The sequence below is a fragment of the Plecotus auritus genome (assembly GCF_963455305.1).
Source record: "Plecotus auritus genome assembly, chromosome: 9".
Taxonomy (NCBI): Eukaryota; Metazoa; Chordata; class Mammalia; order Chiroptera; family Vespertilionidae; genus Plecotus; species Plecotus auritus.
Window position 1 is genome coordinate 154,864,707 of NC_137783.1, and position 27,576 is coordinate 154,892,282.

Below are 27,576 nucleotides of genomic sequence, written 5' to 3' on the forward strand. Positions count from 1 at the left end.
CCAGCGCTGCCTCCTTTACTGGTGGGTGTTGAGAGAACAGGAGGGCAGAGGAGTGGGTGGGGTCACCCAAGAGTGACCCCTGAGGAGAGTGACCCCTGAGGGGGCGGGGGGCTGCGTCTGTCCTATCACGAGTCCCGGGGTCCAGGCCTCATCTTCATCCTCCCCCACAAGGGGCGCGTGGAGGGGCAGCTCACGCAGGGCTCTGCACCCCCACCTGCAGGTCCTAGTCCCCTGTTCGGGGTGGGACCCGGGGCTGGCGGGCGTCCCATCCTCATCTGGGTGGGCACTGGCCTCACCCCCCCCCCCACGGGCTATCTGGTGCCCGCTTCCTGTCCCGCTCGCAGCGCCCACATGAGTCATGCCCGCGATAGCGTGGCACCAAGTGACTCTCTGGGATCCAGCCAGGGCCTCCTCCCTGCTCCCCACACCCCCACGGTCCTCCTGTCCCCATGGCAACGCCTGGGAGATCCTGAGGGTGGGACCCCAGCACACTCCCTCTCTCTCTCTCTGACTGAGAGCTAATCAGACCTGGGAGGGGGCCTGGCATGACCCAGGCACAGGCTGGGCAGCCCCGGGCACCCAGGGAACAAAGCCCGCTTGGGCCGCCGCCCTGGGCCGGGGTGTCCTCACGTGTGCCCCCCGCTCCCTGCACACAGCCCCAAACTGTGGGTCCTCTGCCCACGGACCCCCTTTCCAGATGAGGAAACTGAGGCTCTGCGAGGCAGCGGCTCGTCCCAGCTGGGCCTTCCCCTGCACGCCCCTCCCTGAGCGGAAGCCCCCAAGAGGGGAGGGCAGAGCCACTGCCAGGCTGCGTTAGGGACCCCCACCCTGGCACAGCCCCCACTGGGCTCTGGAGGTCCCAGGAAGGACCCTGAGTTTGGAGTCCGGGCCAGGACCCAGGCCAAGGGGGTGTGAGGGTCGCAGGCCTGTCCCTGTCACGCCCCAGAGGCAGGGAGGCCACAGGTCAACCAGCCACAGGCCCGAGCCCACGCCACAACCCCTGACCCACCTGACTCACCAGTCTGGCCCTCAGAAGGCCATGCCACGCGCGGCCGAGGCCAAGCTGACTCGCCCAGGCAGCAGGCACAGCCGGCCGCCCGGAGCTTGCACCCCGAACTTGCACGCTCCTAAGATGCCGGCCTGGCCGCCTGGGCTTCCCCCTGGAGCCCCCCTCGAACCACCTGACACAGGCCACTGGGCCACCCGCCTGTGCCCTGAAAATCTAACCCAGAATGGACACCTCGGGAGGCCCCGGCCTGGGCTGCTCAGCCTGAGGGCTCCCAGCCTTCGAGGGGCCGCGGGGAGGGGCGGGAGTCAGGCGCATCCCTTGTCTAAGGACAAGCCAGACCCGGCCGCCTGCCCGACCCCTCTGCCCGGCTCAGCACTGGGTGACAGGAGCCCAGCTCGGAGGTCGGGCCGGGTTCCCAGCTGTGCTGCTGGGTGAGGGCGTCGGGTCCCACGCCCCCATCCTGCCTGCACCCCCTCTCCTGTGCGATCCCTCACCAACCCACTCACTCACTCACTTTTGTTTTTTTTTTAATATATTTTATTGATTTTTTACAGAGAGGAAGGGAGAGGGATAGAGAGTTAAACATCAATGAGAGAGAGACATCGATCAGCTGCCTCCTGCACACCTCCTACTGGGGATGTGCCCGCAACCAAGGTACATGCCCTTGACCAGAATCGAACCCGGGACCCTTCAGTCCGCAGGCCGACGCTCTACCCACTGAGCCACACCGGTCAGGGCACTCACTCACTTGTTCATCTGCGACAGGTGAGGAGTTAGTTCCCTCTCCCAGGTGCCAGGGCTCGGACACGGGGCACCAGGTGACCGGAAGCCTGGGCAGGTCCTGAGCGCGGCTGCAGGTTCTCAGAGCAGCTCTGAGCCCCTTGGGTCCCAGAACCCGGCCCAGCTGCCCCCACTCCCTGAGCTGCCTCCCCTCCTCCCGAGTGGCCAGGGGTCCACACGCTGTGGCCTGGGGCCATGTGACCACACGCTGTGGCCTGGGGCCGTGTGACCACACGCTGTGGCCTGGGGCCGTGTCCACACGCTGTGGTGCCGTTTCTGCCGGAGCCGTCAGGGCTGAGACCTGGGGGGACGGTGCCTGGCCAGGCCAGGAGGCATCGCTGCACAGCTGGGCACAGACACCCCTGCCCTCACAGCCACAGGCCACCGTGCATCCATCTGCCCCCTGCCCACTGCCCACTGCCCCCTGCCCATTGCCCACTGCCCACTGTCCGCCCGGGGCCCGGGGCTGAAGCACAGCAGGGTGCTGGCAGCAGTGGGCTGGGCTGTGCGGATGGGGGGTGGGGAGGCAGGGCCTGCCCTGGGGAGCCGCCCCCCAAGCCCCTCTCCAGGGCGGGTGAGGCTGGCCTGGTGAGGTGACCCGCGGTCTCTCTGGACACCAGGCGCCAGGCCCTGGCTGCGTGAGCACGTGCCAGAGAAATCCCAGGGTGGGGCCCCGCTGCAGGCCGCCTGAGCCAGGACTGGGGGTGCCCTCAGGGAGCCAGCTCCCTCTCCATCCCCCCCGCCCCCGGGCAAACATGCTCTTCTCTGCCTGGCTCCAGCCGCCGGCCAGCCCACAGCCGGTGCCCACTGTTTACCTGGGTGAGGGGGGCCGCGGCCGTGCCCCGCCCGCGGGGTGGAGTCACGTGGCCTCAGCCCCGGGGTACAAAGCCTCCTGCCCGCGGCCCTCCCCACAGCCTGCCGCGTCTCCCACCTCTCGCCATGGGTGTCGGCCGCAGGGAGCCCGTGCGGCTCTGGGCCCTGGCCCTGGCCCTGGCCTGCGCCCAGCACACAGGTGAGCCTCCAGGTCGCCCCGTCCGGGCCGGTGCCCCGCCGCCCCCGTCCATGGTGGCCCTGGTCCCTGGCGGCAGCGGCGGCTCCGGAGCTCGGCCTCCCACCGTGTCCGGCTCCCGGGCTGGGTGGGCGCTGGGCTGCAGGCCTGAGGCGGAGGAGGGGAGCCCGGGTCCCCGGCCCTTGCCCGCCCCCGACCCACACGTCTCGCCCTCCGGGGCCCCGTGCTCACAGCTCTCGGCCTCCTCCCCGTCGGGCCCTGGGGGTGGCCTGGCGCCCCTCCTGCCATGCTGGGCTGCCTCTGAGGACCCCAGAAACCAGCCTCCGGTGCTCAGGCAGCCTCGGGGCTGACACCACCCCTGGCCTCCCTGGCTGCGCCCCCTGCTCCGTGGCTGGCACCCCCTGTAGGGTCAGCTCCTCCCCTCTTTCGGCCCCCAACCTGCCCCCCGTTTTCCTGGGGAGCCTGGTGCCTCCTGACCAGCTGTGGGGACCCTGGTTTTACCGACGGGCCCCTCAGAGGCCGCGCCCCGGGCTGCTGGGCACGGTGTCTGCCCGTGTGGACACGCATTGTGCATGAGGGAAGAGTGAGTGAGTGGGTGCCCTGGAGACCCCAGGTCTGGCTGGGGGACCCCCCGCTGGTGGACTAAGCTGAGGGGTGCTCCAGGAGGGCCCTGGCTCAGCAGGGGGCCCAGGCGGTCGGCCCAGAGCGCCGGCAGACGGCCCTCCCTCCAGGCACCGCACGCCTCTCGCCCGCTCCGCTCAGGCCAGCACCTCCTCTCCCCACAGGCGGGGCCCAGCTCAGCTCTGCACCCAGCGAGGAGCACCCGCACCTCCCTCCCACCCCCCAGGGGCCCGGCGGTGAGTCTGCCCTCCTCTCAGAGCCGCCCCACCCGCCCAGGGACCCGAGGGGCCACCCACCCTGGGTGCCTCCCAGCCGGCCCCACCGCGGGGCCAGGGCTTGGCTGGGGACACCCACATGCATGCAGGGGGGCTGGCGGGCGCCTCTCGGGGTGTGTCTGTGTCCACGGTGCCTGGGTGGGGCCCGGAGCTCGGCCTGCCGCCCTCCCAGCCCTGGCGCAACGGGGGACGAAGGGCGTCTCCCAGCACGGCCCCCCGGGCTCCCTGCCCCGACCTCAGCACCTGGGGCGCGCTCCAGCGCCGGGCCCCTTCAGGCGCTTCTGAGATTCTGGGCGTAAGGAGCCCCGTGCAGACCAGACGGCCTCCGGGCGTCGTGGGCATGAGCGCCGCCAGCAGGTGGCCTGGGCGAAGGCCCGAGGAAGCAGAGCGGGCATGGGAGCCACGTGGCGCCGGGCAGACCCCTCCCCCGTGGGCAGAGGAGCGGGAGGGGCTGTGTGTCACCCTCCTGTCCCCGCAGGCGACGCCCTCCGCGGGGTGACCATCCTCCCGCCTCTGAGGACCGCCCCCGTGGTGCGCGGTGAGTGACCCCGCAAGGCTGGGGGCTGTGGTTGGGGTGCCTCCTCCCTCAGGCCGGGGGCCCCGCTTCCTGGGTGGACACGACGTGTTGGAAAAGGACCCCCGGGGGCTGGCGGGATCCCCCAGTGCCTGGGCTCGGGCAGGTGCCGGCGGAGGGGGGCCCTCAGCACGCCGCGCTCCCCACAGCCCTGAACCCGGCGCACAGCGGGCGGGTCTGCAGCACGTGGGGCGACTTCCACTACAAGACCTTCGACGGTGACGTGTTCCGCTTCCCCGGCCGCTGCAACTACGTCTTCTCGGCGCACTGCGGGGCCGCCTACGAGGACTTCAACGTCCAGCTGCGCCGTGGCCCCGAGGTCCCCGCCGGCGCCCTGCGCGGCGTCACCATGAAGCTCCGCGGCCTCGTCCTGCAGCTGACCCCCAGCTCCGTCCTGGTCAACGGCCGCCCGTGCGTCTGGGCCCCCTGGGCGGTCCCGGGAGGGGCGTGGGGTCACCCTCGGGAGTGAAGGTGGGCGGCGTGCCCCAGGCCCTGTGCTTGGCCAACTGGGCTCTGAGCTGCTCCTGGAAGTGTCCCTTCTCAGAGCTGCCGGGCCCCGTCCCTGTCCCGCCCGCTGCCCCCTCCCTGTCCCGCCCGCTGTCTCGCCCACGGCTGGGGGAACTTGTCCCTCTCACTGCCCCGTCCCTGTCCCGCCCGCTGTCTCGCCCACGGCTGGGGGAACTTGTCCCTCTCACTGCCCCGTCCCTGTCCCGCCTGCTGCCCTGTCTGCGGCTGGGGGAACTTGTCCCTCTCACTGCCCTGTCCCTGTCCCGCCCGCTGCCCCATCCACGGCTCAGGGAACTTGTCCAGCCATGGCCGTAGGACCCTCCCTGCCAGGGTCCAGCCCCTGCCACCCTGTCCACACCGGCCCCTCACGCCCCGCGGCTCTCTCCCCGCAGGATCCAGCTGCCCTTCAGCCAGTCGGGGGTCCTGGTCGAGCACAGCGCCAGCTACCTGAAGGTGGTGGCCCGGCTGGGCCTGGTCTTCATGTGGAACCAGGACGGCAGCCTCCTGGTGAGTCGGGGCGAGCGCAGGCCCTGCAGCCGCCAGGGAGGGTGGAGGGCGGAGGGCGGAGGGCAGAGGGCTCGGGCGAAGCTGGGTGGGCAGGTGGGGGACGGGCCGTGCGTCGCCTCCAGGACTGGACGCCGCTGGGTCCGCGGCTCCCTGGGGCGCGTGGGCGGGTCCCCAGCCCAGGTCCCCTCTGAGCGGCCCGAGTCCCTCCCTGGGGTGCCTGGCTCCACCCTCGCTGTCCCTCTGGCCCTGACGCCCTGGCGGGCCAGGCCTGATGCAGCCTCTCCTTCAGCTCGAGCTGGACACCAAGTACGCCAACCAGACCTGCGGGCTCTGCGGGGACTTCAACGGCGTCCCCGTCTTCGACGAGTTCTTCTCCCACGGTGAGCCCCGCGTCCCGCGCTCCCGCTCCCTCCACTCTGCTCGCTCCCTGCAGGGGCCGCCAGGTCCCAAGTCAAACGGCCCCAGCTTTGTGCACCTGCGCCCACACGCATGTACACTCACACATGTGTGCAGACCTGCACACAGCTATGTACAGGCATGTGCATGGATGCGCCTGCACACACCCACACGATCCCAGCATACACGTGCACACATGCACGCCACACCATCTTACCATGCACACACATGCACACACATGCACACACATGATCCGGCCCAAGGCATGCTCTCAGCACACCCATGTGTGCCTAGCTGCCGGCTCTTTCTACGTGAGGCTGCTGCGGGCGGTGGGAGACGCTGGGCACACCCTCACCTGAAATTAGGCCCTGTCACTGCTCGGTGTCCCGAGGCTTTGCCACCAAGCAGCGGCCCAGACCCTCCGCCAGGCCCTGAAAGTGCCCCCATAAGGAGTTCTTAGCCCCGGGGGACCGAGCCTGCCCAGCGTCCGGGGGCCCTGGCCAGGCTCCGCGGGCCGTCAGGCGCTCAGGGTCACTCTCCCGCCCTCTGGGCTGCGTGCCTGCCTCAGCCCGTGGCCGGTGGCTCCTCATGTCATCCTCCTAGCCCCGCATGTCCATGCAGCCGCTGCTGAGCCAGGCAGTGTGGACGGGGCGGCGGGCATGGCCGGGATCCCGCAGGTGCAGCCGGGATCCCTCGGGCGCGGGGCGCGGGGCGCGGGGCGGGCGGGCGGGCCCCAGGGCCTGCAAAGCCAGCGGCTGGTGCTTCCCGCAGGCACCAAGCTGAGCGCCGTGGAGTTCGGGAACCTGCAGAAGATGGACGGCCCCACGGAGCAGTGCCAGGACCCCGGCCCTGCGCCCCCAGGGAACTGCTCCATCGGCTCGGTGAGCCCAGCGTGGCCGGGCCGGGCCGGGCTGGGGCGGGGTCCCTGCCGGGGGCGGGGACCGGGGACCCAGGCCCGGAGCCTGGACTCAGGTGCCCGCTCTGCCCCAGGGCCTCTGCGAGGAGCTGCTGCTGGGGGAGCGGTTCCTGGGCTGCAACGCCCTGGTGGACGCCGGCAGCTTCGTGCGCGCCTGCCAGCAGGACCTGTGCCTCTGCGCGCACGCCGACCTGGCCCGCTGCGCCTGCCTCACGCTCGCCGAGTACTCGCGCCAGTGCGCCCACGCCGGCGGGCTGCCCCCGGACTGGCGGGGCCCCGGCCTGTGCCGTGAGTGTCCCTGCCACCCGGCCCGCCCCGCCCGCCCCGTCCTGCCTGGGGCCCCGCGCTGGGCGGGGTGTGACGTGGCCCGCCTCCTCCCCCCGCAGCCCAGACCTGCCCCCACAACATGCGGTACCGGGAGTGCGGCTCGCCCTGCGCCGACACCTGCTCCAACCGGGAGCACTCCCAGCTCTGTGAGGACCACTGCGTGGCCGGCTGCTTCTGCCCCGAAGGTGAGCACCCCTCCCCCCGCACCGCCCTCCCCAGGGCCGCACGGTGCCTCCTGCTCCCTAAGGAAGGCCCCTGACCCGGCGTGGCCGCTGAGCCCTGGGACGGAGGGACCGAGGCGCAGGGCCACCAGAGCAGAGGGCCCGCCCCTCACACGCTCACGCGTGGACAAGCCCACCCCGCACCTGCCACACAGCCTGCCTGCTTCCCCAGGGATGGTGCTCGATGACATCGGCCAGACCGGCTGCATCCCTGTGTCCCAGTGTCCCTGTGTGCACAACGGAGCCACCTACGCCCCGGGGGCCACCTACTCCACAGACTGCACCAACTGGTAGCGCCCCGTCCCTCCCCTCGCATGGTCCCCCACCCCTCGCCCTGGGATGGCCCCTCCTGGGGCTGCCGCCCGACACTCCATCCTCTCCCACTCGGGCGGGTCTGTGCTGGGTGCTGGGTGCCCGGGGGGGGGGGTGGGGGCGGGCTGGACGCTCGCAGCGTGGCCCCCAAGGTCTGTCTCTGCCTCAGCACCTGCTCCGGGGGCCGGTGGAGCTGCCAGGAGGTCCCGTGCCCCGGCACCTGCGCGGTGCTGGGAGGCGCCCACTTCTCCACCTTTGACGAGCGGCCGTACACGGTGCACGGGGACTGCAGCTACGTGCTGGCCAAGGTGCGGGGTGCTGGCGGGGCTGCTGCCCGGGCTGTGGGGCCACCCCAGGTCCTGAGCGTCCTGGGGTTTGGTGTGGGCGGGAAGGGGGAGTGGGTGGTGCGCAGAGCCTGAGGCCCGGTGTCCACAGCCCTGTAACAGCAGCGCCTTCGCCGTGCTGGCCGAGCTGCGCAGGTGTGGCCTGACGGACAGTGAGACCTGCCTGCGGAGCCTGACGCTGAGCCTGGACGGCGGGCGGACGGTGAGTGCAGAGCGGGGGCTGGGGAGGGGCGGGCCTCCTGGCGGGGACCGCTGCCCCAGCCCCGGCCCTGGCATGGGCAGCGAGCGCCCGGCCTGGCCCCAGGCCGTCCAGCCCCGTCTGCTGCGTCCATCCCCGGGGACCTTCCGAGGGATCGCCCCGAGGGCAGCGGGGTGGGGTGGTGGCGTCTCTGTGCATAAAAGCACCTCGGATTTTACATGATTATGAAAGCGCACAGTCCTCGGTCCCGGTAGAACACTTGGGGTGAGCACGGGTCCGGGGGACACAAGGCCTCAGGCACATTTCACAGCCTCCGGGGGCGGCTGGGGCCCCGCAGGGCCCCGCCCCCCTGCCAACGCGCCCCCCTGCGAACGCGCCCCCTTGCGAACGCGCCCCCCTTGCTGCTCCCAGGTCGTGGAGGTCAAGGCCAGCGGGGAGGTGCTCGTGAACCAGCTCGTCACCCAGCTGCCAGTCTCCGCAGGTGAGGCCCCGCCCCGCCCCCGCCCCGCCCCGCCCCGCCCCCGGGACCCCCCTGAGCCAGGCCCTGTGTCCGCAGCCGACGTCACCCTCTTCCGGCCCTCCACCTTCTTCGTGGTCGCGCAGACGCGCCTGGGCCTGCAGGTGGAGGTGCAGCTGGTGCCCAGCATGCAGGCGTTCCTGCGGGCGGCGCCCGCGCTCCGCGGCCGGACCTGCGGTAAGAGCGCCGCCCACCGGGTGCCCGCCCCGCCCCGCCCCGCCCCCGGCCGTGCCCGGTCTCACGCGCCCTCCCGGCCCCAGGCCTCTGCGGGAACTTCAACCAGAACCAGGCGGACGACTTCCGCGCCCTCAGCGGCGTGGTGGAGGGCACGGCCGCCGCCTTCGCCAACACCTGGAAGACCCAGGCCGCCTGCCCCAACGTCAGGGGCGGCTTCGAGGACCCGTGCGCCCTGAGCGTGGAGAACGGTACGTGGTCGCCACCCACTCCCCACGGGCCCGGGTGAACGTGAGGGCCTCCCGCCGCGCGTGCGCTCCGGAAGAAGAGGAACAGGGCGCTGGGGGAGGCCCGGCTCGGCTGCAGACCCAGGCAGGTGGGGCGCCCGCCGCAGCCTGGGGGCCCGCTCGCCCCAGCGCGGGGGGAATTCGGGGTAGAAGCGCCCCGGCTGCCCGCCGACCCCTCCCTCCTCTGCCCACAGAGAAGTACGCTCAGTACTGGTGCTCCGGGCTGACCGACCCGCAGGGCCCCTTCGCCCCGTGCCACGCCGCCGTGAGCCCCGGCCCCTACTACTCGGTGAGCCGCCCATCCCGCCCCGTGTGGTCCCAGGGCCGTGGCAGCGGGTCTGGACCGACCAGTCCCCATTCAGTCCGTCAGTCGTGCACACACACGCGTCTCCTGAGTGTCTCGAGCAGGCGTCCTCAAACTACGGCCCGCGGGCCACAGGCGGCCCGCCGAGGACATGGATCCGGCCCGCCGGGGGCCGCTGCCTGTCCTGCTTAGCAGCCGACGCATCCCGGGCCCGCAGTGCGCATGGGAATTTGTTCATAGTTTTTTTTTTAAACTATAGTCCGGCCCTCCCACGGTCTGAGGGACAGTGAGCTGGCCCCTGTTTAAAAAGTTTGAGGACCCCTGGTGGAGCCTCCAGCCCTGCCCCAGGCCCAGCGGAGGATGAGCGGGTGGCACCCAATGCCCTAGCCCAGTGGTCCCCACCTTTTCTGGCCACGCCCCACCTAAGCGTCTCTAAAATCCTGATTCCCCCCCCCCCACATAGAATTCTTATTATTCAAAAAACAAACCCCTATTCACGCGGAGGAAGCCTCAAAGGCCATGAACTTGGTCTAAACCAGCCTCCCAAGAACAGGGCGTCCACGAAGGAGAAAAACCAAAGAACGCAAGGACAGTGGAAGTCCTGAGGAAGAGATCACTAAGAAATCGTTTAAAAAATAGTAATAATATGAAGTGATAGGGAAAAAATAGCAAAGTTTCAAAACATAAGAGAGACCGGAAATGCATAAATGTGTCACAATATCTATTTATATGCTGTATATGGGGCCCTAGGACCATAGGAATGTAAAAAAACTCACTGTGAACAACTCATTCTCGGGTTGCCCCCCTTAAAGGTCACATGGCCCCCCTTAAACGTCACATGGCCCCCCGGGGGCATGTGCCCCACGCTGGGAACCTGCACTGGGCCTGTGGTCACAGGGACAGGGGCCCAGGCCTCTGTGAGTTCTGCTCGGGAGGGTCCGGGAGCAGGCGGGGCTCAGGGGACGCCCCGGGTGCGGGCTGGGGTCCCTGACGCCCCGGCTCCGCCCCCAGAACTGCCTGTTCGACACGTGCAACTGCGAGAAGACCGAGGACTGCCTGTGCGCCGCGCTGTCCGCCTACGTCCGCGCCTGCGCCGCGCGGGGCGTGCTGCTCCGTGGCTGGAGGGCCGGCGTCTGCAGTGAGTGCGCTGGGCGGGCACAGGGGCTGCGGTCCGGGCTCCGCGGGTCCCCGCGCAGGAGGGCGGCCGGTGGGGACGGGAGCGGGGCCTGGAGGCGGCGGGCTGTGTCCTGAGCGCCCCCCCCCCCCGCCCTGCGCCTGCAGCGAAGCCCATGGACACCTGCCCCCCGTCCATGACCTACCACTACCACGTGCGCACCTGCCAGCCCACCTGCCGCGCCCTGAGCAGCCAGGACCCCGCCTGCGGCGTCAGCTTCGTGCCCGTGGACGGCTGTACCTGCCCCGACGGCACCTTCCTGGACGATGCAGGCAGCTGTGTGCCGGCCGCCAGCTGCCCCTGCTACCACGGGGACACCGTGGTCCCCAACGGGGAGTCTCTGCACGAGCGGGGGGCTGTCTGGTAAGGGCCCCTGCAGGGCAGGAGGGGGGCAGGAGGGCGGGGCGGGGGGCAGGAGGGGCGGGGCGGACCCCTGACCGCCCTCTCCTCTCAGCACCTGCACGCAGGGCACACTGACCTGCATCGGAGGCAACACCCCTGACCCAGGTGAGGGGGAGGAGGGTGGGGGGGGCAGGGAGGGAGGCCCTGGGTCATCTTCCCGTGAAACTTCAGGGTCAAACACCCCACACGGTAGTGGGTGGGTGCCGGTCAGCGTCTGGCCAGGCAGTCCCTGCCCTCGGGGCTCCGGGTGGGGGTGTCAGGGGTGTGTGCACACACATACTGCACATGCACACGCGTGCACACATATTCCACACATACACACACGCACACACCACAGCCTAGGTCGGAGGGAAACACGTGTGGAGGCGCCGTGGGCGGCCCCCTGAGCGCCCCTCCTCCCTGCGCAGCCTGCGCCCCACCCATGGTGTACGTGGACTGCCGCAATGCCACGCCCGGGGCCGCGGGCGCCGGCTGCCAGAAGAGCTGCCGCACCCTGGACATGGACTGTGTGAGTGACCCTGACCCCCACCGCCCCGGGGCCCACCCGTGAGTGACCCCACAGCTGCTGGGGCCTCGGGGCCCCCTGTGGAGACCCCCGCCCGGGCTGGTCCCCCGAGGTGCCCTGTGGAGAGGTGGCGGGCCTCAGGGGACCCTCCGCCCTCCTGGGCGAGTCTCCGCCCCGCCCCTGTCCGCTGAGCGTGTCCGCCCCGCCCACAGTACAGCGCCCAGTGCGTGCCCGGCTGCGTGTGCCCCGCCGGGCTGGTGGCCGACGGGGAGGGCGGCTGCGTGGCGGCGGACGACTGCCCCTGCCTGCACAACGAGGCCAGCTACCGCGCCGGCCAGACCATCCGCGTGGGCTGCAACAGCTGGTGCGTGCGCCGGGCCGTCGGGGCTGCGGGGGTGCGAGGCCGCGGCGGGAGCTGCCCCCAGCCAGCGCGGGGAAGGCCCTTGGAGCCGGCCTGGGCCTGACGCTCCGCCCCCTCCCCCCCGCCCCCCTCCAGCACCTGCAAGAGCCGGAAGTGGCAGTGCACGGACCAGCCCTGCCTGGGCACCTGCGCCGTGTACGGGGACGGCCACTACCTCACCTTCGACGGGCAGCGCTACGGCTTCAACGGGGCCTGCGAGTACACGCTGCTGCAGGTACCGCGTCCGCCCGCCCTCCCCGAGGCCCCCGCGCCCCGCCCGCGGGCTGGCCCCGCCTCCTCCGGCGCGTGAGCCGTGAGCGGACCCTCCTTGTCCCCGCAGGACCACTGTGGCGGGAACGGCAGCGCCCAGGACGCCTTCCGCGTGGTCACCGAGAACGTCCCCTGCGGCACCACAGGGACCACCTGCTCCAAGGCCATCAAGATCTTCCTGGGGGTGAGCGGGGCGCCGGGCGGGGCCGGGGCACCCGTGGGGGCTCCAGGAACCCCGAGGAGGCCGCACGCCCACGGCCGAGCCAGGATGGCACCACGGGCCGGTGGACCCTCCCGGGAGGTGGCCTGGGGTCCCCGCCAGGCCCTGAGGGACCCCTCTCTGCGCAGAGCTACGAGCTGAAGCTGAGCGAGGGGCAAGTGGAGGTGATCGAGAAGGGCCAGGGGCCGGAGGCGCCCTACTCCATCCGCCAGGTGGGCATCTACCTGGTGGTGGACACCGAGGCCGGCCTGGTGCTGCTGTGGGACAAGAAGACCAGCATCTTCCTCAGACTGAGCCCCGAGTTCAAGGTGAGGCTCCGCCCACCTGCCACTCCCTTGCCCCAGACCCACAGGGAAGCAGGGGTGCGGGGTGGGGGAGAAAGAGACAGAGAGGGGGGTGTTGGCCGGGGCTGGCCTCCCGGGAGAGGGGTAGGAGACCCCGAGCTGTGGGTGGCAGGTCCTGTGGCTGCGGGACAAGGCAGGACACCCTGGGCTCCTCCTGGCACGGGTCTGGAGCCAGAGGTCCCATCCAGGGGCCACGGGTCTCACAGGGGTCGCAGGGCTGGTCCCTCCAAAGGCTCCGGGCTTGTGGCCACATCACCCCACCCGTGCCTCCGAGACCACATACGTCTCCGCTGTGCGTGTCCCTCGTCCGAGGATGCCCTGTCACTGCCCCCCCACCCCGCCCCGCATGCCCTCATGTTCACTACCTCTCGCCTGCAGGGACCGTGTTTCCCCATAAGGACACACCCGGGGGCCTGAGCCTGTCTTTGGGGGACACCATTTAGCCCTCACCCCTGTCCCCTGGGAGGGCCCTCAGCCTCAGGCACCCCTTCCTCTCCTGGGTCCGGGGGGGGGGGGGCAGGGGCTCCAGCCGCCCCTGCGCTTGCCCTGAGGCCCCCCACTCTCTGCGTCCGCAGGGGCGGGTCTGCGGGCTGTGCGGAAACTTCGACGACAACGCCGTCAACGACTTCACCACGCGCAGCCAGTCCGTGGTGGGCGACGCCCTGGAGTTCGCAACAGCTGGAAATTCTCCCCGACCTGCCCCGACGCCCCGGCCCCCGGGACCCCTGCACCGCCAACCCCTACCGCAAGTCCTGGGCCCAGCGGCAGTGCAGCCTCATCAACAGCGCCACCTTCCAGGCCTGCCACGCCCACGTACGTACGCGGGCCTTCCTCCGGGGCGTCTGGGAGGAGGGCGGGACCGTCCCCTCGCTGGGGCCAGGCCACCCCGTGGGAAGCCTGCCTTGGCCGTGCCTGAGCTCCACGGCGCAGGCCTGAACCCGCCAGCACCCTGGGGGGTGGGGCTCCCTGGCATCTGAGGCCTGTCCCCCGCAGGTGGAGCCGGCCCAGTACTACGAGGCCTGCGTGAACGACGCGTGCGCCTGCGACTCGGGGGGCGACTGCGAGTGTTTCTGCACCGCCGTGGCTGCCTACGCCCAGGCCTGCCGCGACGCGGGCGTGTGCGTGGCCTGGCGCACCCCGGACGTCTGCCGTGAGTTTGTGCGCTCACCCCTGGGAGGGGCGGGGTGGGGTGAGCTGGAAAGGAAGTGGGTGTGCGCGTTGCTGATGGAGAGAGGCCGCTGTGGTAGAACCTCCTGAGAGGTAACAGAGCCCCCCGGCCCCACCCCATTCCAGCACAGTTTGTCCAAAGGGCGACGTAGCTGGGGAGCTGCTGTGAGCGAGCCCCCCACCCCGAGGGGGCGCCTCTGAGAAGCAGGGAGCCCCAGCGGCCACCCTCCCCACTGCCCATCTGAGCCACGGGGGTCTAGGCCACGCGCTCCGAGGCCACGTCCCGGGAGTCACGGGAGGGAAAACTCCAGACCGGCCAATGGGACGTGGTCAAAGATGGGGGTGCGGGGAGCTGGCTGGGCCGGTGGGCGGCCCCAGCTGTTCTCCCGCGGGTGCTGCCCCCGGGGCTGGCGGTGAGGCCAACTCGGGCTGAGCGTGTCTCTGCCCACAGCCCTGTTCTGCGACTACTACAACCCCGAGGGCCAGTGCGAGTGGCACTACCAGCCCTGCGGGGCGCCCTGCCTACGGACCTGCCGGAACCCCCGCGGACAGTGCCTGCACGACACGCAGGGCCTGGAAGGTGGGCTGCGCTGCGGGCCTGGGGGGGCCGTCCTGGGGAGCCCGGGACCCTGGGCCGGCCGGACTCTCCCTGAACCCTCGCGGTGCCTTTGTGGGTGCAGCCTGGCCCTCCCCGTGGCGCTGCGGGCAAGTCCCAGGGCTGGGGACAGCGCTGAGGCCCCGGGGGGGGGGGGGGGGAGGCGGGCAGCTGTACTGGAACTCGGTTTCCCTGGCCCCCAGGCTGCTACCCCAAGTGCCCGCCGGAGGCTCCCATCTTTGACGAGGACGCCATGCGGTGTGTGGCCACGTGCCCGGCCCCGCCCCCGCCGCCGCCCTGCCAAGTCCAGGGCAAGTCGTACCGGCCGGGCGCGGTGGTGCCCTCGGACGAGAACTGCCACTCCTGGTGAGTGACCCCGCGGCCCGGAGCCGGGAGCTCGTGAGCGTTCTCCCGCCCCCCCCCCCTCAGGACGAGGCCCCCCACAGGCCACCTCCCAGAGGGCCCAGGGGAGGGGCCTGGGGGCCTGGGTTCCCTGGGTCACAGAGCCGCCTGCTGCAGGGCCCGGAGGGGCCTGGAAGGGAAGGGAAGGGGGTGAAGGGATGGGGCTGCGGGCGGAGCCTGAGGCTACCCAGGGACCCAGGACAGACGCCCTGGGGAGGAAGTCCGTGGGGCCCATGGGTCATTGATTGGAGGGGCCTCCCCGAGAGGGGGACCTCAGGCTCCCACGGGCACCCCGAGGGGCTCCCCCCCACACACAGCTGGGACGACCTCCCCCAGCCTCACCTCCTCCCTCTGCCGCCAGCATTTGCACGGAGAACGGCGTGCGGTGCGCCTACGACGCCGAGGGTGAGCGGGGGGCCTTCCTCGGGGCGGGGTCTGGGTCCTCCCGCACCCCAGACCCTGACGCGCCGGCTCTGCTCCCACAGCCTGTGTCTGCAGCTACGACGGGCGGCGCTTCCGCCCGGGAGACGTCATCTACCACACCACGGACGGCACTGGGGGCTGCATCTCCGCCCGCTGCGGGCCCAACGGCACCATCGAGAGGACCGTGCGCGCCTGCGGGTCCAGCTCCCCCGCCCCCCCCACCACCTTCTCCTTCTCCTCCTCCACGCCGCCCAGCGGTAGGCAGCCCCCCACTTCCTCCTCCTCCTCCTCCTCCTCCTCCCCGCCGCCCAGCGGTAGGCAGCCCCCCACCTCCTCCTCCTCCTCCTCCTCCTCCTCCTCCTCCTCCCCGCCGCCCAGCGGTAGGCAGCCCCCCACCTCCTCTTCCTCCTCCTCCTCCTCCTCCTCCTCCACGCCGCCCAGCGGTAGGCAGCCCCCCACCTCCTCCTCCTCCTCCTCCATGCCCCCCAGCGGTAGGCAGCCCCCCACCTCCTCCTCCCCGCCCCCCAGCGGTAGGCAGCCCCCCACCTCCTCCTCCCCGCCCCCCAGTGGTAGGCAGCCCCCCACCTCCTCCTCCCGCCGCCCAGCGGTAGGCAGCTGTGCCAGGACCATGCAGGCCGGCCCTGGCCTTGAGAGTGGATGGGGAGGGCCCGGAGCAGGCAGGGGCGGTCACCTGCAGCGGAGGTCAGCCTCCTGGGCCTCCCGGGGGACTGGTGCCCCAGGGCAGCGCTGCCAGTGAAGGCTCCCAGGCTGGCCGAGAGGAGGGTGCCCCCGGTCCTGCCCCATCCCGGCAGCTGCTCCCTGCACACCGCGGTCCTCACCCGCTTCTGGGGGCATCCTAGTGCCTCATCAGAGGTCCCCCAAGAGTGAAGGGTCCCCAGAACTCTGGCTTTTGGGTCCACGTGTCCAGATTCCATTCAGGGCGAGCCTGGGGGCGGGCTTCCCGTCATGGAGGTCAATGTGCCTGTTTATTCAATGCTGTGCACTCCACCCCGCCATGTGTGGCACGCCCCAGGGACCGGGTGCCCATCGTGGACAGACAGACAGCTGACAGGCAGGGGGCAAGGACGAGGCCAGTGCAGGGGCCGAGTGCGTGCTGGTCCCTGACGCTGGGCCCTCTGCCGTCCCTTCTTCCCGCAGCCGTGAGCTCCACAGGGCCGCCCGGCCCGCGCCCCAGCCCTACCACGAGCCCGACCCCCACCTGCACCCCCGGGCCACGGCCTTCGACTGCCTCCGTCACCCCCGGCCCAGCCTGTGGGGAGGACTGCCTGTGGTCAGCATGGCTGGATGTCAGCCGCCCGGGACACGGCCTCGACAGTGGTGACTTCGACACACTGGACAACCTCCGTGCCCACGGGTACCCGGTCTGCCAGGCGCCGAGGGCGGTGGAGTGCCGAGCCGAGCGCGCCCCTGACGTGCCGTTCCAGGTCCTGGGGCAGCACGTGGAGTGCAGCCCGACGCGGGGGCTGACCTGTTACAACAGGGACCAGGTCTCAGGGCTCTGTGACAACTACCAGATCCGGGTGCTGTGCTGCTCCCCCGGCCCTGCCCCACCTCCCGGGGCCCTGCCACCCACAGCACAACCAGCACATCCGTGCCCACAGCCCCTGTCACCACTACCTCACCTGCCCAGGCACCACCTCACCTGCCCAGGCACCACCTCATCTGCACCAGGCACCACCTCACCTGCCCCTGTCACCACCACCACCACCTCACCTGCCCCTGTCACCACCACCACCACCTCACCTGCCCCTGTCACCACCACCTCCTCACCTGCCCAGGCACCACCTCATCTGCCCCAGGCACCACCTCATCTGCCCCTGTCACCACCACCTCCTCACCTGCCCCAGGCACCACCACCACCTCACCTGCCCCAGGCACCACCACCACCTCACCTGCCCCAGGCACCACCACACCTGCCCCAGGCACCACCACCACCTCACCTGCCCCAGGCACCACCACACCTGCCCCAGGCACCACCACCACCACACCTGCCCCAGGCACCACCTCAGCCCCCAGCCCAATGCCAGTTTCAACCACGGCTTCCACCACAGCCTCCGTGTCGACCTCAGCCCCAGGGCCCTCGGAGGTCCCAGGGGTGCCCACCACCTCGCAGCTCAGCCCCATCTCCTGCTTGCGGGAGTCCTGCAGCTGGACCGAGTGGCTGGACGGCAGCTACCCCGAGGCCGGGATTAACAGCGGAGATTTCGACACTTTTCAGAACCTGCGATCCAAAGGGTATGCGTTCTGCGAGCGGCCCCGCCAGGTGCAGTGCAGGGCCGAGCGCTTCCCGGACACCCCGCTGGCGGAGCTGGGGCAGACGGTGGTCTGCAGCGACAGCGTGGGCCTGCTGTGCCTCAACAAGGACCAGCTGCCCCCCATCTGCTACAACTACCAAATCCGGATCCAGTGCTGCGAGTGGGTGGACGTGTGCAGAGAGAGGACCGTCTCACCAGGGACATCGAGGGCCACGCGCTCGACCCCACACGACACCAGAACCCAAACCCGGGCCCCCTGGACCGCTACTCAGCACTGGACTGCCAGCTCGGTCCACGGGCTCCCGGCCACCACAACCGTACCCAGCACACACGCTGTCACGCCACGCGGAACCACGCGCTGCCAGCCACAGTGCACGTGGACCAAGTGGTTCGACGTGGACTTCCCGTCCCCCGGGCCCCACGGGGGAGACCTGGAAACCTACAGCAACATCGTCCGCAGCGGAGAGAGGATCTGCCGCCGGCCCGAGGACATCACTCAGCTGGAGTGCCGGGCCCAGAGCCACCCCGAGGTCAGCATCGCCCGGCTGGGCCAGGTGGTGCGGTGCAGCCCCGACGTGGGCCTGGTGTGCCACAACCGAGACCAGGCGGGCAGGTTCAAGATGTGCCTCAACTACGAGGTCCGCGTGCTGTGCTGTGAGCCCCGAGCGGGCTGCCCTACCTTCGAACCAGTCACAACACCCAGCACCCCAAGCGTGAGCATCACCAGTCCTACTGAGACCACCTCCCACGTGGCCACATCCAGCACCACCTCTGTGCCAGCAACCAGCACCACCTCTGTGCCAGTAACCAGCACTACCTCTGTGCCAGCAACCAGCACCTCCTCTGTGCCAGCAACCAGCACCACCTCGGCTCCTACAACCAGCACCACCTCTGTGCCAGCAACCAGCACCACCTCTGTGCCAGCAACCAGCACCACCTCTGTGCCAACAACCAGCACCTCCTCTGTGCCGGCAACCAGCACCACCTCTGTGCCAACAACCAGCACCACCTCGGCTCCTACAACCAGCACCACCTCAGTGCCGGCAACCAGCACCACCTCGGTTCCTACAACCAGTACCACCTCTGTGCCAGCAACCAGCACCACCTCTGTGCCAACAACCAGCACCTCCTCTGTGCCGGCAACCAGCACCACCTCTGTGCCAACAACCAGCACCACCTCGGCTCCTACAACCAGCACCACCTCTGTGCCAACAACCAGCACCACCTCGGCTCCTACAACCAGCACCACCTCTGTGCCAGCAACCAGCACCACCTCTGTGCCAACAACCAGCACCACCTCAGCTCCTACAACCAGCACCTCCTCTGTGCCAGCAACCAGCACCTCCTCTGTGCCAGCAACCAGCACCACCTCTGTGCCAGCAACCAGCACCACCTCTGTGCCAGCAACCAGCACCACCTCAGCTCCTACAACCAGCACCACCTCAGCTCCCATGACCACCACAACCCCTGTTCCTGCACCTCAGACGACCCATCCCACACCGGGAACCACCAGCTGCCAGCCACAGTGCACGTGGACCAAGTGGTTCGACGTGGACTTCCCGTCCCCCGGGCCCCACGGGGGAGACCTGGAAACCTACAGCAACATCGTCCGCAGCGGAGAGAGGATCTGCCGCCGGCCCGAGGACATCACTCAGCTGGAGTGCCGGGCCCAGAGCCACCCCGAGGTCAGCATCGCCCAGCTGGGCCAGGTGGTGCGGTGCAGCCCCGACGTGGGCCTGGTGTGCCACAACCGAGACCAGGTGGGCAGGTTCAAGATGTGCCTCAACTACGAGGTCCGCGTGCTGTGCTGTGAGCCCCGAGCGGGCTGCCCTCTCACCTCCGTGACCCCCTATGTGACTTCTACCGAGTCCCTGCCCACCACAGCGTCCTCCATGGTTCCTACGGTGACGGCCCTCAGCTCGGCAGCGCCGTCAGTCCCGCCGTGCTACTGCAGCGTGTCCGACAGACTCTACCCTGCAGGTAGGGGGCGGCTGCCTGGCTGCGGTGCGTGCTGCCCCGTCACGGGTCCCCCTTCCTCCCACAGCCGCCGCGTGATCCACACACAGGCTCTGTGATCCCCGCCTCACCGGGGCCGTCCTGGGGCATTTATCCAGAGACATCTGCTCGGAAGGCCACTCACCAGCTCAGCCCTGGGGTGGACCACGTGCGCGGTCGGCCCCGCCGCGCGCTCCCCGGCACCGCTGACGCCCGTCCCTCGGTCTGCAGGGTCCATCATATACCAGGAGGCGGACCTCGCCGGCCACTGCTACTATGCCGTGTGCAGCCTGGACTGCCACGTGGTGCGGCAGACGGACCACGCCTGTCCCACCAGCACGCCACCGTCCACCCCGGCCACCCGCCCACCTGGCTCTTCCCCTTCGACCCCTGTGCCTGTCACTACGCAGGGCTGCCCCAATGCTGTCCCCCCAAGAACGGTAACCTCCCCTTCCCGCCTTTCTTGGGGGCTCTGGGGCTGGTGTGGGACCCCAGCCACCCTGCCATTAGGCGGTGGCTTCAGTGGTGATGGCCGGGCCTTGCAGGCTGGGTGTGGGGCTGTGTGCACCATGTTGCCGGGAGGATGGGGCTGGAGCTGAGACTCTCCTGTCTCGGGTGACAGAGGTCCAGAGCGGGTGGCTGGTGCTCTGGGCAGGGTCCGACGGCGAGGGAGGGTGTGTGGGGCCAGGGCAGAGGACCAGGAGAGGCACACCAGCCCATGTGTGGGGAGCAGGGTAGAAAGGGGAAGAGAGGGAGGTGGCACCCCTCACACCCTCTTATCAGGGACCCACCTAGCCAGCCCAGCAGCCGGCACTCAGTGGGATGGGGTGGGAGGCCTGGCCGATGCTGGACCCAACAGCATGGCCCCCATCCCTGTTCCTTGGGCGCTGAGGGGCAGCCGGGGCGGCCGGCTGGGCGGGCACCTGCAGCTGTCTTTGCTCCCACAGAGAGGAGAGACCTGGGCCATGCCTAACTGCTCCCAGGCCACCTGCGAGGGCAACAACGTCATCACCCTGGGGCCGCGGCCGTGCCCGCAGGTGCCCGAGCCGACCTGCGCCAACGGCTACCCAGCCCTGAAGGTGCCGGACGAGGATGGCTGCTGCCTGCACTACCAGTGCCAGTGTGAGCCAGGGAGCCCGCCGGGCGGACGGGCAGGGACTCGGGTTCGACGCCAGGAAGGGCTTCCCAACAGCAGGCAGTGGCTGGGTGGGCCCAGCCTCCACCAGGGCGTCCAGGGCAGAGCTGCCCCAGACCCCACTCGGGCCTCCTCCGGCTCCTCCCGGACCGCGGGGGCCATGACCTGGCGGCTCAGAGCCCAGGCCTCGCGGCTCCCCCCTGGTGCCCTTGGGGAGGGCCTGGTGGCCGGGGAGCCGCTGGCCCCGCTGAGGCCCTGCTGGCGCCCGCAGGTGTGTGCAGCGGCTGGGGCGACCCCCACTACATCACCTTCGACGGCACCTACTACACGTTCCTGGACAACTGCACGTACGTGCTGGTGCAGCAGATCGTGCCCGTGTACGGCCACCTCCGCGTGCTCATCGACAACTACTTCTGCGACTCCGAGGACGGGCTGTCCTGCCCGCAGTCCATCATCGTGGAGTACCGGCAGGAGCGCGTCGTGCTGACCCGCAAGCCCGTCCGCGGGGTGATGACCAATGAGGTGGGGCCATGTGCGGCGTGGGTGGGGCGCTGAGTGATGACCAATGAGGTGGGGCCTCACACGGGGCGGGCGGGGCTTACGGTGTGCATTTGGTGGGGGGGGCGGGGCGCTGAGTGATGACCAATGAGGTGGGGCCATGTGCGGGGTGGGCGGGGCTTACGATGTGCATTTGGTGCATGGGGTGGGCGGGGCGCTAAGTGATGACCAATGAGGTGGGGCCATGTGCGGGGTGGGCGGTGCGGTGCTTACGATGTGCATTTGGTGCATGGGGTGGGCGGGGCGCTAAGTGATGACCAATGAGGTGGGGCCATGTGCGGCGTGGGTGGGGCGCTGAGTGATGACCAATGAGGTGGGGCCTCACACGGGGTGGGCGGGGCTTACGGTGTGCATTTGGTGGGGGGGGTGGGGGGGGCGCTGAGTGATGACCAATGAGGTGGGGCCTCACACGGGGTGGGCGGGGTTTACGGGGTGCATTTGGTGCGCGGGTGGGCGGGGCGGAGGCTGACGGCCTGTCCTCCGGTTCCCCTCCGCGTGTCGCGGGTGCAGATCATCTTCAACAACAAGGTGGTCAGCCCGGGCTTCAGGAAAGGCGGCCTCGTCGTCTCCCAAGTCGGCATCAGGATGTACGTGACCATCCCCGAGATCGGCGTCCAGGTCATGTTCACGGGCCTCATCTTCTCGGTGGAGGTGCCCTTCAGCAAGTTCGCCAACAACACGGAGGGCCAGTGCGGTGAGCGCCCCCCTGCCCCCACCTCTACCCCTGCCCGGCTCCGGGGACGCCATTCCCATCCCTGTCATCCCATCACTGCTGCTGACAGTGTCCACTGGGAGGACGCTCCCCGCTGGTGGGTCCCTGGGAGGGGCCGGGTGCTCGGCAGGGGTGCAGCTGCCCTGAGCGCTGAGCCTGCGGGGACCCTCCCCCCCCCCCCCCCCCCCCCGCCCCGCAGGCCCCACCTGTCCCTCCTCCTGGGAACTGTCCAGGGTCCAGCTTCCTGAGGTGAGGGAAGCACAGGGAGGTCGGGGGACCACTGAGTGCAGCTTGAGGACCCTGGCCCCGGGGGAGGTGGGTGTGGCTGCCTGACTCCGCCCCCCCCCCCTCTCCCCCAGGCACCTGCACCAATGACCCCAAGGACGAGTGCCGCCTCCCTGGTGGGGCGGTGGTGACCTCCTGCTCGGACATGTCGGGGTACTGGAAGGTGACAAACCCCGACCAGCCATCCTGCCACGGGCCTCCCCGGATACGCCCTACCGTCGGGCCCACGACCCCCCCTGCGCCGTGCCCGCCCTCGCCAATCTGCGAGCTGATTCTGAGCGAGTGAGATTCTGGGAGTGGTTGTGGGGGGCGGGCTGGGGGGGACTGTTCGGCTGACCCCACCCGTCCGGGCCGGTGGGGAGAAGTGGGCCTGCAGGCTCCCGGGGAGGCGGGCACCCAGGGAGAGGAGAGCTGCCTCCTGGGCCGGCCCAGTGCCGCCCACGGGCTCTACGGCTGCTGGCATGCCAGGCGCAGGGCTGGGCGGGGCCGGTGGGAGGGGTGCCTCTGCGCTCCGGCAGCCAGCACCCTGTGGACCTGGCATAAGCCGTCACCCAGGTTTGCAGGGCCAGGGGGGGCCCAGTGGGGAATCTGCAGAAAGAAATGGCTGTGCTACAGCCAGATGAACCGGGGGCACCAAGGCACTTGGGGGGGCTCAGCCGCCCCCGCCCCCGGGGCCGTCTCTTGGGGAAGCCTGAGCCTGGCGGCCGGAGGCAGGGCTGCCCCGTGACCCGTGTCCCTGGGCCGCAGTGTCTTCAGGCCGTGCCACGCCGTGATCCCCCCGAGGCCTTACTACCTGGGCTGTGCATTCGACCACTGCCACGTGACCAGCGCCGACGTGGTGTGCTCCGGCCTGGAGCTGTACGCCTCGCTCTGCACCTCCCACGGCGTGTGCATCGACTGGCGGGGCCGGACCAACCACACCTGCCGTGAGTGCCACCCACGGGCAGCATAGCCGGGGGGCCTCCTGGAGGAGGAGGAGGAGGAGGAGGAGGAGGAGGAAGAGGAAAGGGGCGGACCCCCGGGCAGAGCACACTGGGTCCTGGGAAGGAAGGCGGGGCAGCGGGCTGGGGCGACGGGGCCCAGGGCATGGGGGGGGGGGGGCTGAGGGGCCGGCTGCCGGGATGCAGGCCCCAGCAGGTGTCCGCACTCAGCCAGAGCCGCTGGAGCCTTGCGCCTCAGGTGTGGCTTCTCTCTCCGCACAGCCTTCACCTGCCCCGCCGACAAGGTGTACCAGCCCTGCGGCCCCCCCAACCCCCCCTACTGCTACGGGGGCGACAGCGCCAGCCTCGTGTACGTGCCTGCCCCTCCCTCCCGTCCCCCCCCCCCCCCGGGACCCCAGGGTGGAGGGCACAGGAGCCAGACCATCCCTCTGCTCCCCTGCAGGGCCCTTCAGGATGCCGGCGCCGTCACGGAAGGCTGCTTCTGTCCGGAGGGCATGACGCTTTTCAGCGCGAGCAAGGAAGTCTGCGTGCCCACAGGCTGCCCCCGTGCGTCCCCATGGCGGGCTGGGGGCCGGTGGGGTGTGCCTTCCGCCCGAACGCCTTCTCGGCGAGACCCGGGGCTTCCTGTGGCTGCCGGGTCCGCGGGGTCTGCCCTGGAGACGGGGGGTCCGTGGCTGCCCAGCAGTGACCTTAATCTCTGTCCCTCCAGGGTGCCTGGGGCCCCACGGGGAGCCTGTGGAGGTGAGTGTGGGGCCCAGGGGGGCAGGGCTTCCTCAGAGGAGGCTCAGAGGAGGGCCACCGAGGGGGACACAGTGTCCCAGCAGGACGGGGAGCCCTGGGCCCTGGAGGAGTGTAGGTGCTGGCCAGGCCCATCCTCACTCAGACCCCTCCGGCTCTGCTAAGAGGTGAAGGAGGAGCTGGTCACCAGGGGACCCCAGGGCCTCAGGCACTACCCCACTTTTAAAGCCCCTCCCTCAGGCCCCCTGCGCCCCTGCCTCTGGCCGCCTCCGGGACAGGCAGGGGACGGAGGCTGGGGCTCACGTCTGTCTCCCCTGCAGCCCGGCCACACGGTCAGCTTCGACTGCCAGGAGTGCACCTGCGAGGCCGGCACGTGGACCATGAGCTGCCGGAGCCAGCCCTGCGCGCTGCCCCCCGCCTGCCCCGAGCCCGGACTCGTGCCTGTGCCTGTGCCCCCCCAGGCCGGCCAGTGCTGTCCCCAGTACACCTGCGGTGAGCCCCGGGCTGGCGGGGCGGCCGCTGTCCTCAGGTCTGCCGAGGGTCGCTGGCACTAGCTCGGGGCAGCCACTTGCCGCGGGGGCTCTCAGCACGGGCACCTGGGGGAAAGCCCAGGAGGACGGGCAGTGCCTGCCCCTGCTGTGGCCTCATCGGGTGACCCCAGCGGGTGTCCCGGGAGGGTGGGGCACCTCTGCCCAGGCTGCCAGGAAGCCATACCCTGGGGGTGGCCAGTGCCCCCTGGAGAGCCTGCCCCCCCCCCCGCCCACTGGGCAGTCAGCACCTTGGAGAGAGACCCCTGGGGACCACACTCAGGTCTCTGAGCGTCTCCTTCCCGCCTCGCAGTCTGCAACACCAGCTACTGCCCGGCGCTCGCGGCCTGTCCCGAGGGCACGCGCCAGATCCTGACCCACGAGGAGGAGGCCTGTTGCCCGAGCCAGAAATGCAGTGAGTGAACCAGCCCGCGGCCCGCACACGGCCAGGCCTGTCCCCGCCGCTCCGGCACGGGCGCTGCCCCCTGGGGCCCGGCCTCGCTCGGGCACAGCTAGAAGGAGGCACTGGTGATGAGCGTGGGCGGGCACTGCGCCCAGGGGGCCGGGGGCCGGGGGCAGGGGGGAAGGGCCTGGTGGATGAAGGGGGAGGGAGGGCGCAGGGCGCTGCGGGCGGGTCTGCAGCTGCTGTCTCCTCCCCACAGGCTGGACCGTCTGCAGTGTGAACGGCACCTTGTACCAGGTAAGCACCCGCCGAAGATCGGCACCCGGCTCTGTGCTCAGCGCGACCAGGCCCCGTCTGTTTCTCCGGCCGGGCCCCGGAGATGGTGACCTCTGCGGGGGTGCAGCCTGGGGGCTCTGACCCTGAGACCGGGCCACGGAGGGCCACCCCGGGGGACAGGGCACCAGCCATGGAGGGAGTGTCCGGGAAGGCAGGGGCACCAGCTCGCTGACGCGGCCACCCCGCCTCCCGCAGCCCGGCGCCGTCGTGTCCTCCAGCCTGTGCGAGACCTGCAGGTGCGAGGTGCCCCCCCCAGCGGACACGTTCAGGATCAGCTGTGAGACCCAGACCTGCCACAGCCACTGCCCAGTGGTGAGTGCCCGCCGCCGCCGCCCCTGTGCCCAGCCCCCTGGCAGGGCTGCCCCGACTCAGGCCGCACGTGCCCCCTCCCCGCAGGGCTTCGAGTACCGGGCGCAGAGCGGGCAGTGCTGCGGGGCGTGCGTGCAGGTGGCCTGTGTCATGAACACCAGCGACAGCTCCGCCCACCTCTTCTACGTGAGTAGTGGCAGCGGGACTGCTGGGGTGCCCTCCGCTGGGGAGGCAGGGGCTGCAGACAGGCTGGGGCAGAGCAAAGCCACCCCTAGGAGCCCGGGGGTGGACCGTGATGGCTGAGAGGGCGGGATCCCGGGGCACTGGGCCCCCCCCGGGGAGATGTCCCTGCCAGGCATGCAGAGGCCAGGGAGACCCTCGGAAGCCACCCACTGGCTGGGGACAGACAGACAGACAGACGCAGTGCCCCCCTCCGTGGGAGGGCCCTGGGGAGATCGCTCACCAGCTGGGGGGGCCCTGCAGCCCGGAGAGACCTGGTCGGAGCCCGGGAACCACTGTGTGACCCACGAGTGTGAGCAGCACCAGGACGGGCTCGTGGTGGTGACCACAAAGAAGGCGTGCCCCCCGCTCAGCTGCCCGGCGGTGAGTCCAGAGCCTGCCCGCCCCCCCCCGCCCCCCCCCCCCCCTGCTCCCCCGCCAGGCCCGGGCTGCACAGACGGGACAGGGAGGTGCAATCGCCTACAGGGCTACAGGGCCGCCTCCCACCTGCCCGGGGGCAGGCCACTCCCATCTGAGCCTGGCCCTGTGTCCTGGCCCCGTTTCCGGGGACTGCCCTGGCCCTGATGGCACCCCCTCTGTTGGCCCAGGACCAGGCTCGGTTGAGCGAGGACGGCTGCTGCCTCTCGTGTCCGCCACCCCGGCCCCAGAACCGTGAGTGCGCTTCTCCGTGGGTGGGGGAGGCTCAGGGAGCACGGGGCGGCCCTGACCCGAGCTCTGCGCCCGCCCCTCCCAGGGTCCACCTGCGCCGTCCAGCACAAGCACCAGGTCATCCGCCTGCAGGGCTGCAGCTCCGCGGGCCCCGTGCGCCTCGCCTACTGCCAGGGCAACTGCGGGGACACCGCCTCCATGTACGTGAGCCCCCGCCTGGCCAGGGGCTGCGGCCGGCCGCCCTCCGTGTTGGCAGACAAGGGGGCAGGGGCCAGCCGGGGTGCTGGGTGGGCTGAGGGGTTGGGGCTGGGGTTGAGACCGAGGCCCTTAGCTGTTTACCGAGACCCAGACTCAGCGTCCCCCTAGGTGGCTTGCTGGCATCCGTGAGCCCCTGTGTGTCCCCCTAGCCTTGAGACCAGGCGTGGGGGTGTTTTGTAAAATACATACCTTTATTGATTTCAGAGAGGAAGGGAGAGGGAGAGAGAGAGAAACATCAATGATGAGAATCATTGACTGACTGCCTTCTGTACGCCCCCTACTGGGGATGGAGCCGGCCCGGGCATGTGCCCTGACCAGGAATCGAACCGTGACCTCCAGGTTCATCATCAGGCGTCCTCAAACCACGGCCCGCGGGCCACATGCGGCCCGCCGAGGACATGGATCCGGCCCGCCGGGTGCCGCTGCCTGTCCTGCTGAGCAGCCGACGCGTCCCGGGCCCGCAGTGCGCATAGGAATTTGTTCATAGTGTTTTTTTAAACTGTAGTCCGGCCCTCCAGCGGTCTGAGGGACAGGGAACTGGCCCCCCGTTTAAAAAGTTTGAGGACCCCTGTCATAGATGCTCAACCCGAGCCACGCCGGCTGGGCCAGCCACGGGAGTGTGGACACGTGGTTGTTGAACGATGGCCAGCGTGCCTCCGAGAGCAGGGTGTCCCCGTGGGGGTGCTGGGGGGTGCGTGGGGGGTTGTGTGCCTCCGGGCTGAACCCCGGCTGAGCCCCCCGCCGCCCGCAGGTACTCACTGGAGGCCCAGGCGCTGGAGCACAGCTGCCGCTGCTGCCAGGAGCTGCGGGCCTCGCCCAGGAACGTGACGCTGCGCTGCGCGGACGGATCGCAACGCGCCTTCAGCTACACGCAGGTGGAGGAGTGCGGCTGCGTGGGCCAGCGCTGCGCCACCCGCGGGGACCTCCCCACGGAGGAGCCAGCGCCCCTGCAGAGGCGGGACCCTGAGCGCGGGCGCTGGAGCAGAGGGGCCCGGGCCCTGCCCCTGGCAGAGGGGCGCCGCCCTCCCCACTGA

At 70.4% G+C, this 27,576-nt stretch overlaps 1 protein-coding gene across 1 annotated transcript; it reads left to right on the top strand.

Moving 5' to 3' along the window:
* Nucleotides 1–2,728: 2,728 nt before the first annotated feature.
* Nucleotides 2,729–27,576, top strand: MUC5AC (mucin 5AC, oligomeric mucus/gel-forming; the record flags this gene model as incomplete). The annotated part of the gene is given in 55 exon segments (XM_080640765.1): nucleotides 2,729–2,801; nucleotides 3,584–3,655; nucleotides 4,173–4,232; nucleotides 4,418–4,679; nucleotides 5,168–5,282; nucleotides 5,572–5,662; nucleotides 6,450–6,559; nucleotides 6,669–6,882; nucleotides 6,981–7,106; nucleotides 7,315–7,432; nucleotides 7,624–7,762; nucleotides 7,890–8,000; nucleotides 8,409–8,478; nucleotides 8,554–8,691; nucleotides 8,775–8,939; nucleotides 9,170–9,264; nucleotides 10,291–10,417; nucleotides 10,561–10,816; nucleotides 10,908–10,960; nucleotides 11,263–11,363; nucleotides 11,573–11,724; nucleotides 11,857–11,995; nucleotides 12,101–12,214; nucleotides 12,379–12,558; nucleotides 13,170–13,263; nucleotides 13,266–13,301; nucleotides 13,304–13,407; nucleotides 13,588–13,744; nucleotides 14,213–14,341; nucleotides 14,560–14,722; nucleotides 15,120–15,163; nucleotides 15,244–15,438; nucleotides 16,340–16,722; nucleotides 16,778–17,021; nucleotides 17,254–18,170; nucleotides 18,221–18,856; nucleotides 18,942–19,437; nucleotides 19,684–19,892; nucleotides 20,400–20,574; nucleotides 20,859–21,109; nucleotides 21,656–21,839; nucleotides 22,217–22,424; nucleotides 22,890–23,068; nucleotides 23,345–23,432; nucleotides 23,526–23,629; nucleotides 23,793–23,824; nucleotides 24,142–24,313; nucleotides 24,662–24,763; nucleotides 25,011–25,048; nucleotides 25,283–25,399; nucleotides 25,484–25,582; nucleotides 25,880–25,999; nucleotides 26,224–26,287; nucleotides 26,370–26,484; nucleotides 27,294–27,576. Coding segments are annotated over 55 exon segments (9,219 nt in total).